This window comes from Chanodichthys erythropterus, chromosome 19 (genome assembly GCF_024489055.1).
Source record: "Chanodichthys erythropterus isolate Z2021 chromosome 19, ASM2448905v1, whole genome shotgun sequence".
NCBI classification, from domain to species: domain Eukaryota; kingdom Metazoa; phylum Chordata; class Actinopteri; order Cypriniformes; family Xenocyprididae; genus Chanodichthys; species Chanodichthys erythropterus.
In genome coordinates, this window is record NC_090239.1 from 996,432 (window position 1) to 1,006,657 (window position 10,226).

Here is a 10,226-nt window from a genome sequence, read left to right on the forward strand (position 1 = left end):
TTTAAAACACATTTAATGACACACTTTAATGGCTTTATTGCACCTGTAAGTGATGGAGTTCGAGTCTTTGAACGCGTGATGATGAGACGCTGGAGTGTGACGCAACACTGACGCAGGATTGCCTCGAGCTGTACCATGGTAATAATACATTAGTTATTTATTTCCCCCGCTGCATTTTAAAATGTTAAATCGAATTATATAAATATCGTCCAAAATGCACCGTCACTGCATTTTACACTTAATACACGTTTAAATATTTGTTCCCTGAGAAACGAACTAATTTATACATGTTCAATGCTGTTTCAAATAAAGTTTGGGCAGAATTATGATTTAAATTAATAGTATTAAAAACGTATTATTGCTATTATTTGTCGTGGCTTGCAAATAATTCTCTGGTCAGACGTGCGACAGAAGAACTTCATTTCCCAGAACTCCCTTTCATGCGCATGCGCACGTGCGTCAGCAGCATGGCTGCAGGGGGCAATATGGAGTGGCTGAAGAGTGTTAAAGGAGTGATTTTGGACATGTGTGGAGTTCTGTATGATAGTGGAGAGGGTGGAGGGCAAGCGATACACGGATCTATAGAAGCAGTGAAGCGGTATATCTATCTATCTATCTATCTATCTATCTATCTATCTATCTATCTATCTATCTATCTATCTATCTATCTATCTATCTATCTATCTATCTATCTATCTATCTATCTATCTATCTATCTATCCTGTGCATAGTATGCAAACTTTCTGTATTTCTGTAATACTACTTTAGCCAGCATGTGCAGTTATAAATCCAAATTCGGAATAGCGTACTACTACCATCCTATTCACCAGCAGAAATGTAATACTGTATGTTTTGATTTATAGTATATACTAAGTATCCCACAATGCAATTTTCATGAATGTGTGTTTGTCAGGCTGATGGATTCGGGTCTGATCGTGCGCTTCTGCACTAATGAGACTCAGAACACCCGTGAGAAGTTCGTGCAGAAGCTGCGCGCGATGGGCTTTGACATCAGCGTCAGTCACGTGTTCTCGCCTGCGCCTGCGCTCGTGCGCATCCTCAGAGAGAGACGCCTGCGGCCACACCTGCTGGTGCACGACGGTACTGCACTCATTATCATCATTATCAGTGCAACACAAAGCAGTGATCCACAGAAGAACTATGAGTGACATGGATGTGTGTGTGTGATCTCAGATCTGATGCCAGAGTTTGATGACGTGGACACAAGTTCTCCAAACTGTGTTGTGATTGGAGACGCGGCGGATAAATTCTCCTACCAGAACCTGAACGAAGCCTTCCGTGTTCTGATTGGACTGGAGAAACCGCTGCTCTTCTCGCTGGGGCAAGGGTGAGACTGCTTTCAAACAGGTCCTGTCTAGTGCACTATGTGTGTTTGAGACAGGGTTATTATCGTTAACTAAAACACTTTTCATCACTTAAAATAAAATAAAAAGTTCTTATTATTACGGAGCCCCACCCATTAAATATGTAGGGAAAAAATAGTAAATCATGCACACAATATAATAATTTGTTCCCTCGTTTTACTAAATCATACGCACAATATAATTTGTTCCCTCGTTTAATGAAATTGTGCGCATGACATGCAGGGAAAAAATAGTAAATTGTGTGCACAATATAATCATTTCTTACCTCATTTTACTAAATCATACGCACAATATAATTAGTTCCCTCGTTTTGCGAAATTAAGCGCATGATATAATAATAGTTCTCTCAATTTACGAAATTGTGCACATAATATAATTTGTTCTTTCGTTTTACAAAATTGTGCGCTGGATATAATTCGTTTCTTTGTTTTACGAAATTGTGCGCATGATATAATAATAGTTCCCTCAATTTATGAAATTGTGCGTACAATATACAATAATTCATTACCTCGATTTACGAAATCATGCACACAATATAATAATTTGTTCCCTCGTTTTGCGAAATTAAGCACATGATATAATAATATGTTCTTTCGTTTCATGAAATTGTGTGCATGATATAATAATTTGTTTCCTCATTTTATGAAATTGTGCGCATGATATAATAATTTGTTCCCTCGTTTAATGAAATTGTGCGCATGACATGCAGGGAAAAAATAGTAAATTGTGTGCACAATATAATCATTTCTTACCTCATTTTACTAAATCATACGAACAATATAATTAGTTCCCTCGTTTTGCGAAATTAAGCGCATGATATAATAATTTGTTCCCTCATTTTACGAAATTGTGCACATAATATAATTTGTTCTTTCGTTTTACAAAATTGTGTGCTTGATATAATTAGTTTCTTTGTTTTACGAAATTGTGTTCATGATATAATAATAATTCCCTCAATTTACGAAATTGTGCACACGGTTTAATAATTCATTCCCTCATTTTACGAAATTGTGCGTACAATATACAATAATAATTCATTACCTCGATTTACGAAATCATGCACACAATATAATAATTTGTTCCCTCGTTTTACTAAATCATACGCACAATATAATTAGTTCCCTCGTTTTGTGAAATTAAGCGCATGATATAATAATAGTTCTCTTAATTTACGAAATTGTGCACATAATATAATTTGTTCTTTCATTTTACAAAATTGTGCGCTTGATATGATAATTTGTTTCTTTGTTTTACAAAATTGTGCGCATGATATAATAACAGTTCCCTCAATTTACGAAATTGTGCGTACAATATACAATAATTCATTACCTTGATTTACGAAATCATGCACACAATATAATAATTTGTTCCCTCGTTTTGCGAAATTAAGCACATGATATAATAATGTTCTTTCGTTTCATGAAATTGTGCGCATGATATAATAATTTGTTCCCTCGTTTAATGAAATTGTTCGCATGATATAATAATTTGTTCCCTCGTTTTACTAAATCATGACCATGTTTCAGTAAAATAAAAATGAGGGAATGAATTAGTACAACAATATATACTATAAAAAAAAAAAAAACTGATAAAATGCACAGCAAAATGACTGAAACTTTAACTAAAATGAAAACGTAAAATATGAAAGTAAAAATGATAATAGTCAATAATACTAAAAAAAAACCGTACAGTTCTGGTCCTCTATTCTGATTGGTTGAGCCTCATCCGAAGCCACTGTAAATGACTCACAAACATACATCAGTATTACTGTCTGTGTGTTGTAAATATTTTTATGTACTAACCATTTTATACTCTGCTCCACGCCGTGCCTAACGTGTAAACCACGGCTTCACTGGGCTGAGTGCTTTATTTTGAGCGGTCAGGGGGGTCAGAGGTCAGGCTGGAGTGTTTTGGAAACAGTGGCACGTCAGATATTTCATATCTCATTTATAATTAATGTATATTTTCGTGTTTCTCTGCAGACGCTACTATAAGGAGACGGACGGTCTGAAGCTGGACGTGGGCGTTTTTATGAAGGCGCTTGAGGTGAATACAGTCAATGAAGTAAAGCAACACATAACACTACTTCCCAGCAGCCCTCTAATAATTCCCACGATGCACCTGATGACTGTGTTGTGTTGTTCAGTACGCCTGTGACGTCCAGGCCGAGGTGGTGGGGAAACCATCCGCAGATTTCTTCCAGACAGTCCTGAACGACATGAGCCTGCAGCCGCACGAGGTCGTATTACAGTTGTGCTCCAGATCCGGACTGTGGTATTCTGAGCTCCGTTCACCATGTTCACCGTGTTTCTGTGTGTGTGTGTGTCAGGCTGTGATGATCGGTGATGATCTGCTCAATGATGTTGGTGGAGCTCAGCGCTGCGGGATGAAGGGCATACAAGTCAGAACCGGCAAATACAGGTGTGTGTGTGTGTGTGTGTGTGAAGAATAGTATGGAAAAGCACAACAGAAATCAAGCTGCATTAACATCAGTCAGGAACTGTGTGTGAGCAGCAGGTGGCGCTGCAGGTTAATGATTCTTATGTTGAACAGCATAAATATAGTCAGTTTTCAAAGAGATCCAAACATAAAATAGCAACAAATACAAGATGGAAAAAATAAAACAATTTTTAAATGCATATATATTTATTATTATTAATAATAAAGTATATTTGTGTGTGTTTTAATTAAATATATTACTTTCTATTACTATTAATATTTATTATTTATCATTCATTGATATTTATACAACATTCTAGGCTCATAGGGCTGGATTCTGTCACACTCTCTCACACACACACACTCACACGTCTGATCCGTTCACACACAACTCGTGCAGAAGCAACAGGGCCTCCTGTGATTGGCCGATTGAATGGTGTGTCTGAGAGCAGACCTCATTCCCAGCATGCAGTGCAGGAAGGGAGCTTGACGGCAGCGTTCCACATCATTAGACGCTCCGCAGCCGCCCGTCCGCTCTGACTGGAAGAAACAAACTCCCATGACCACTGCGTGTAGATCTGCATCAAACTGTTCCAGTGAAGTCCGAAAATGAGTCAGAATCTGTTCCAACAAACGGGTCACAAAATAATCAGACCAAGATGGTGATTTTTGTTCCTAATTTTGACCCGTTTCTCAGAAAACGAGACTTCTGATCTCATCGTTTTGTATTTTGAATTCTGAATGTTAATATATTCACAGTGGACAGACACTCGGTGTACGACACCAGCTCAGGAGTTCCAATCTCTACATCACATGATTGGTTAACCACTTGACCTTTGACCTCATGCTCAGGGACCTGCTCACAGAAACTCTTCTGTTCCCGCAGGCCGAGCGACGAGAAGCACCCGAGCGTGAGAGCCGACGGATACGTGGACGACCTCGCCGCCGCCACGGACGCCATCCTGACCAATCCCTGAAGAGACACGAGTGACCGATGAAGAGCTGCTGAATCAGAGACACTGTGAACGCCAGACGCACACGAGCCGTCCAGCCGGGGCTATTATAGCTCATATTCTTATTTAACTTGATGTACTAAAATAAGTAAAACTGTGATTTTAAGACAACCACGTTTAAAAGAATTTTTTCTCATATTTTGATGGTTTAGTTGAACTTGTTGGGTTCTTAAAAATATTTTTTTTGTCACAATGCACAAAAATCTAATTTTCTTTATGCAAATGTGTGTTTTTCCTTCGACTGGAGCTGAAGTGTGTTTCAGTGGTTTGATGTTTGTGCTTCATTCGGGACAATAGCTGGAAATCTCCAGTCTCTCGCCGGGAGGAGCTGAGAGACAAACACTGAACAACAAACAGAGCAGATCTACTGTTACACTGGGGCAGAGGTTACACACACACACACACACACACACTCACTTACTTGCACACACTAACACACTTTTTTTGTGTGAATTGGGGGGTCATTCCATAGGCGTAATGGTTTTTATACTGTACAGACTGTATTTTCTCTCCCCCTAACCCTAAACTTACCCATCACAGGAAACTGTGCACACTTTTACTTTCTCACAAAAACTCATTCTGTCTGATTTATAAGCCTTTTGAAAAGTGGAGACATGGAGTAATGTCCTCATAAGTCATTGAAATACCCATGACATTATACACATTTGTGTCCTGATATGTCACAAAAACACACACACACACATTCACACATTAACACTCACACACACACACACACACTCACGCATACACTCGCACACACACACTCACGCATACACTCGCACACATAAACACGTGCGCACACTCACACGCACATGAATACACACAAACTTATGCACACAGTCGCACACACACATAAACACACACACACTCATATACACTAGCACACTCAGACAAACACACACGCATACTCACACGCACATAAACACACACACTCGCACGCACAAACACACTCACATACTCGCACACATAAACACACACACTCATGCATACTCACACGCACAAACACACACTTATGCACACACTCGCACGCACACACACACTCGCACACATAAACACACACACTCATGCATACTCGCACGCACAAACACACACACTCGCACACATAAACACACACACACTTATGCACACACTCGCACGCACAAACACACACACACTCACATACACTAGCACACATTAACACACTCAGACAAACACACACACACGCATACTCGCACGCACACACACACTCACTTACACTAGCACACATTAACACACTCACACAAACACACACACTCATGCATACTCGCACGCACATAAACACACACACTCACATACACTAGCACACATTAACACACTCAGACAAACACACACACACTCGCACTCACTCACACTAACACACTCACACATACACACACACACCAACACTTGCACACTAACACACTCACACATACAGTAGCACACTAACACATACACAGACACACACTTATGCATACACTCGCACGCACATAAATACACACACACTCATACACTAGCACACTAACACATACACAGACACACACTAACACATACACAGACACACACTAACACTCGCACACAAACACACACAGCTTTTGTCTTCCTCGCAGCTCCTGAAATGCGTCTGCAGTGATTCACACACTTGTTAAACTCACAGTAAAGTGTTTGATCTGTTCAGTTCTATAAACACTCAACGTTCACACTGAGTCTTAAACAGTTTGACCAACTAGCAGTAATCAGTCCTAAAAACATTAGATGACTAACTTGTAAGACCAGTTTATGCTTCTGATGTCGAAACGTCACTCTCTTTCACTAATGCAGCAGATTTCTCAGATTCTGATTCTGAGTAACGAGTTTAACCCCGAGTTAAGGCCATGTCTAACCCTGGGTCAGGAGTGAGAGGGTTAAAATACAAACCCCTCGTCTAGTTTGGCTCCAGGTCACATCTATTGTTGAAGTTTAATGAGTGAAATAAGAGCCGCTGCTGCTGCACCTCAGAACAGACACGGATCTCAGTGTGCAGGAAGTTTTCTGTCGTTATGTTTTCATTCTGGAACATTTCACTGCATGTTCAGGCGATCACACGGTCATACAGCACTTCAATACATCTATACGTTACAATAACAGTGATGAAAACCCTGAAATAACACAAATGGAGGTCTGGGAATGATCAAAACATGTGGACGCACGTCCTGCTGGACAGGAAATGAGGAATAATCAGACGGGCGTTCACACACACACCTGTGTTGCAGACAGACAGGTATCCATAGCAACAGCGTACGGTCGTCTGAAACCAACAAAAGACCGAGACCTTGAGTACAGTTGAATACAGAGTGAGGAATGAACTTCCTGTGTGTTTGATCAGTATTTCCTGTTGAGAGATCAGAGCAGCTCACTGTGGAAATAAACGGCATGATAGTCTCGGTCTGTGCGTTACATCTTACGATGCTGTGTGGTTGGAACGGTCTCGACCCGTCGGCAGGACCTCAATGAGACACATGACCGTTCTCAGAGGAAGTGCCCTCACCTCAACAGGAAATCGCTGCATATGTATTTGTGCAGAATTGCCGCCTGTGTGATTTGAGTCGACTGATTAGACTCTATTCTTGTACGTATTCCTAAAATACAGTGAGTGTGTGTGTGCGTGCTTGAGAGTGTGCGTGCTTGTGTGCCTGTGTGAGTATGTGTGAGAGTATGTGAGAGTGTGTGAGAGTGTGTGAGTGTGTGAGAGTGTGAAGGGGTGTGTGTGCGAGAATGTGTGTGTGTAAGATTGTGTGTAAGAGAGTGATTGAGTGTGTGTGAGTGTTTGAATGTGTTTAAGTGAGTGAATGAGAGTGTGTTTGTGTGTGTGTATGAGTGTGAGTGAGTATGCATGTTTGAGTGTGTACGTGAGTGTGTTCAAGTGAGTGTGTTCGAGTGAGTGTGTGTGTATGCATGTTTGAGTGTGTGCGCGAGTGTGTTTGAGTGAGTGTGTTCAAGTGAGTGTGTGTGAGTGTGTTCGAGTGAGTGTGTGTGTATGCATGTTTGAGTGTGTGCGCGAGTGTGTTTGAGTGAGTGTGTTCGAGTGAGTGTGTGTGAGTGTGTTCGAGTGAGTGTGTGTGTATGCATGTTTGAGTGTGTGCGCGAGTGTGTTTGAGTGAGTGTGTTCGAGTGAGTGTGTGTGTGAGTGTGTGTGTGAGTGTGTGTGTGAGTGTGTGTGTGAGTGTGTTCGAGTGAGTATGCATGTTTGAGTGTGTGCGTGAGTGTGTCCAAGTGTGTGTGTATATGCATGTTTGAGTGTGTGCGTGAGTGTGTTCAAGTGAGTGTGTGTATGCATGTTTGAGTGTGCGCGCGAGTGTGTTTGAGTGAGTGTGTGTGAGTGAGTGAGTGTGAGTGAGTGTGTGTGAGTGAGTGTGTGTGAGTGAGTGTGTGTGAGTGAGTGTGTGTGTGAGTGTGTGTGTGAGTGTGTTCGAGTGAGTATGCATGTTTGAGTGTGTGTGTGAGTGTGTGAGTGTGAGTGTTTGAGTGAGTGTGTGCGTGAGTGTGTTCGAGTGAGTGTGTTTGAGTGAGTGTGTGAGTGTTTGAGTGAGTGTGTGTGTGAGTGTGTTCGAGTGAGTGTGTGTGAGTGAGTGTGTGTGAGTGTGTGAGTGTTTGAGTGAGTGTGTGCGTGAGTGTGTTCGAGTGAGTGTGTTTGAGTGAGTGTGTGAGTGTTCGAGTGTGTGCGTGAGTGTGTCCAAGTGTGTGTGTATATGCATGTTTGTGTGTGTGTGAGTGTTTGAGTGAGTGTGTGCGTGAGTGTGTTCGAGTGAGTGTGTGTGAGTGAGTGTGTGTGTGAGTATGCATGTTTGAGTGTGTGTGTTCGAGTGAGTGTGTTCGAGTGAGTGTGTGCGTGAGTGTGTTCGAGTGAGTGTGTTTGAGTGAGTGTGTGTGTGAGTATGCATGTTTGAGTGTGTGTGTTCGAGTGAGTGTGTTCGAGTGAGTGTGTGTGTGAGTGTGTTCGAGTGAGTGTGTGAGTGTTTGAGTGAGTGTGTGCGTGAGTGTGTTCGAGTGAGTGTGTTTGAGTGAGTGTGTGAGTGTGTTCGAGTGAGTGTGTTTGAGTGAGTGTGTGAGTGTGTTCGAGTGAGTGTGTTTGAGTGAGTGTGTGAGTGTGTTCGAGTGAGTGTGTTTGAGTGAGTGTGTGAGTGTTCGAGTGAGTGTGTGTGTGAGTGTGTTTGAGTGAGTGTGTGTGAGTGAGTGTGTGAGTGTTCGAGTGAGTGTGTGTGTGAGTGTGTTCGAGTGAGTGTGTGTGAGTATGCATGTTTGAGTGTGTGCGTGAGTGTGTTTGAGTGAGTGTGTTTGAGTGAGTGTGTGCGTGAGTGTGTTCGAGTGAGTGTGTTTGAGTGAGTGTGTGCGTGAGTGTGTTCGAGTGAGTGTGTTTGAGTGAGTGTGTGAGTGTGTTTGAGTGAGTGTGTGTGAGTATGCATGTTTGAGTGTGTGCGTGAGTGTGTTTGAGTGAGTGTGTTTGAGTGAGTGTGTGAGTGTTTGAGTGAGTGTGTGCGTGAGTGTGTTCGAGTGAGTGTGTTTGAGTGAGTGTGTGAGTGTTCGAGTGAGTGTGTGTGTGAGTGTGTTCGAGTGAGTGTGTGTGAGTATGCATGTTTGAGTGTGTGCGTGAGTGTGTTTGAGTGAGTGTGTTTGAGTGAGTGTGTGTGAGTGAGTGTGTGTGTGTTCGAGTGAGTGTGTTTGAGTGAGTGTGTGAGTGTTCGAGTGAGTGTGTGTGTGAGTGTGTTCGGGTGAGTGTGTGTGAGTATGCATGTTTGAGTGTGTGCGTGAGTGTGTTTGAGTGAGTGTGTGAGTGTTTGAGTGAGTGTGTGCGTGAGTGTGTTTGAGTGAGTGTGTTTGAGTGAGTGTGTGAGTGTTTGAGTGAGTGTGTGTGAGTGAGTGTGTTTGAGTGAGTGTGTTTGAGTGAGTGTGTTTGAGTGAGTGTGTTTGAGTGAGTGTGTTTGAGTGTGTGCGTGAGTGTGTTTGAGTGAGTGTGTGAGTGTTCGAGTGAGTGTGTGTGAGTGAGTGTGTGTGAGTGAGTGTGTTTGAGTGAGTGTGTTTGAGTGAGTGTGTTTGAGTGTGTGCGTGAGTGTGTTTGAGTGAGTGTGTTTGAGTGAGTGTGTGTGAGTGAGTGTGTGAGTGTTTGAGTGAGTGTGTGCGTGAGTGTGTTCGAGTGAGTGTGTGAGTGTTCGAGTGAGTGTGTGTGTGAGTGTGTTCGAGTGAGTGTGTGTGAGTATGCATGTTTGAGTGTGTGTGTGAGTGTGTTCGAGTGAGTATGCATGTTTGAGTGTGTGCGTGAGTGTGTATGCATTTTTGAATGAGTGTGTGTGAGTGTATGCGTGTTTGAGTGTCAGTGTGTGTGTGTTCAAGTGTGTGAAGGTCTGGCATTTTCAAGTGA

General features: G+C 42.1%; 1 protein-coding gene across 5 annotated transcripts; it reads left to right on the forward strand.

Moving 5' to 3' along the window:
- The first annotated feature begins 11 nt into the window (after nt 1-11).
- Nucleotides 12-8,250, forward strand: lhpp (phospholysine phosphohistidine inorganic pyrophosphate phosphatase). Of its 5 annotated transcripts, none has more exons than XM_067369138.1 (7): nt 171-598; nt 914-1,101; nt 1,195-1,348; nt 3,368-3,449; nt 3,532-3,624; nt 3,715-3,806; nt 4,711-8,250. In XM_067369138.1, exons 1-7 carry the CDS (start codon nt 441-443, stop codon nt 4,799-4,801), a joined length of 858 nt encoding a protein of 285 aa, XP_067225239.1. In that variant the 5' UTR covers nt 171-440; the 3' UTR covers nt 4,802-8,250. The 5 variants fall into 5 exon arrangements, with proteins under 5 accessions (XP_067225241.1, XP_067225239.1, XP_067225240.1 ...); XM_067369139.1 differs by having other exon boundaries at nt 3,368-3,431; XM_067369140.1 differs by lacking the exon at nt 171-598 and adding an exon at nt 12-138 and having other exon boundaries at nt 3,532-3,806.
- The last annotated feature ends 1,976 nt before the right edge of the window (nt 8,251-10,226 follow it).

What these genes read in the sequence shown, in the direction of transcription:
- lhpp (XM_067369136.1), top strand. Translation starts at nt 441, where the DNA reads ATGCGCATGCGCACGTGCGTCAGCAGCATGGCTGCAGGGGGCAATATG. An exon ending in TCTATAGAAGCAGTGAAGCG is followed by an intron (nt 599 to 913) that starts GTATATCTATCT and finishes TGTGTTTGTCAG; the next exon opens with GCTGATGGATTCGGGTCTGA. An exon ending in CTCTTCTCGCTGGGGCAAGG is followed by an intron (nt 1,349 to 3,367) that starts GTGAGACTGCTT and finishes GTTTCTCTGCAG; the next exon opens with ACGCTACTATAAGGAGACGG.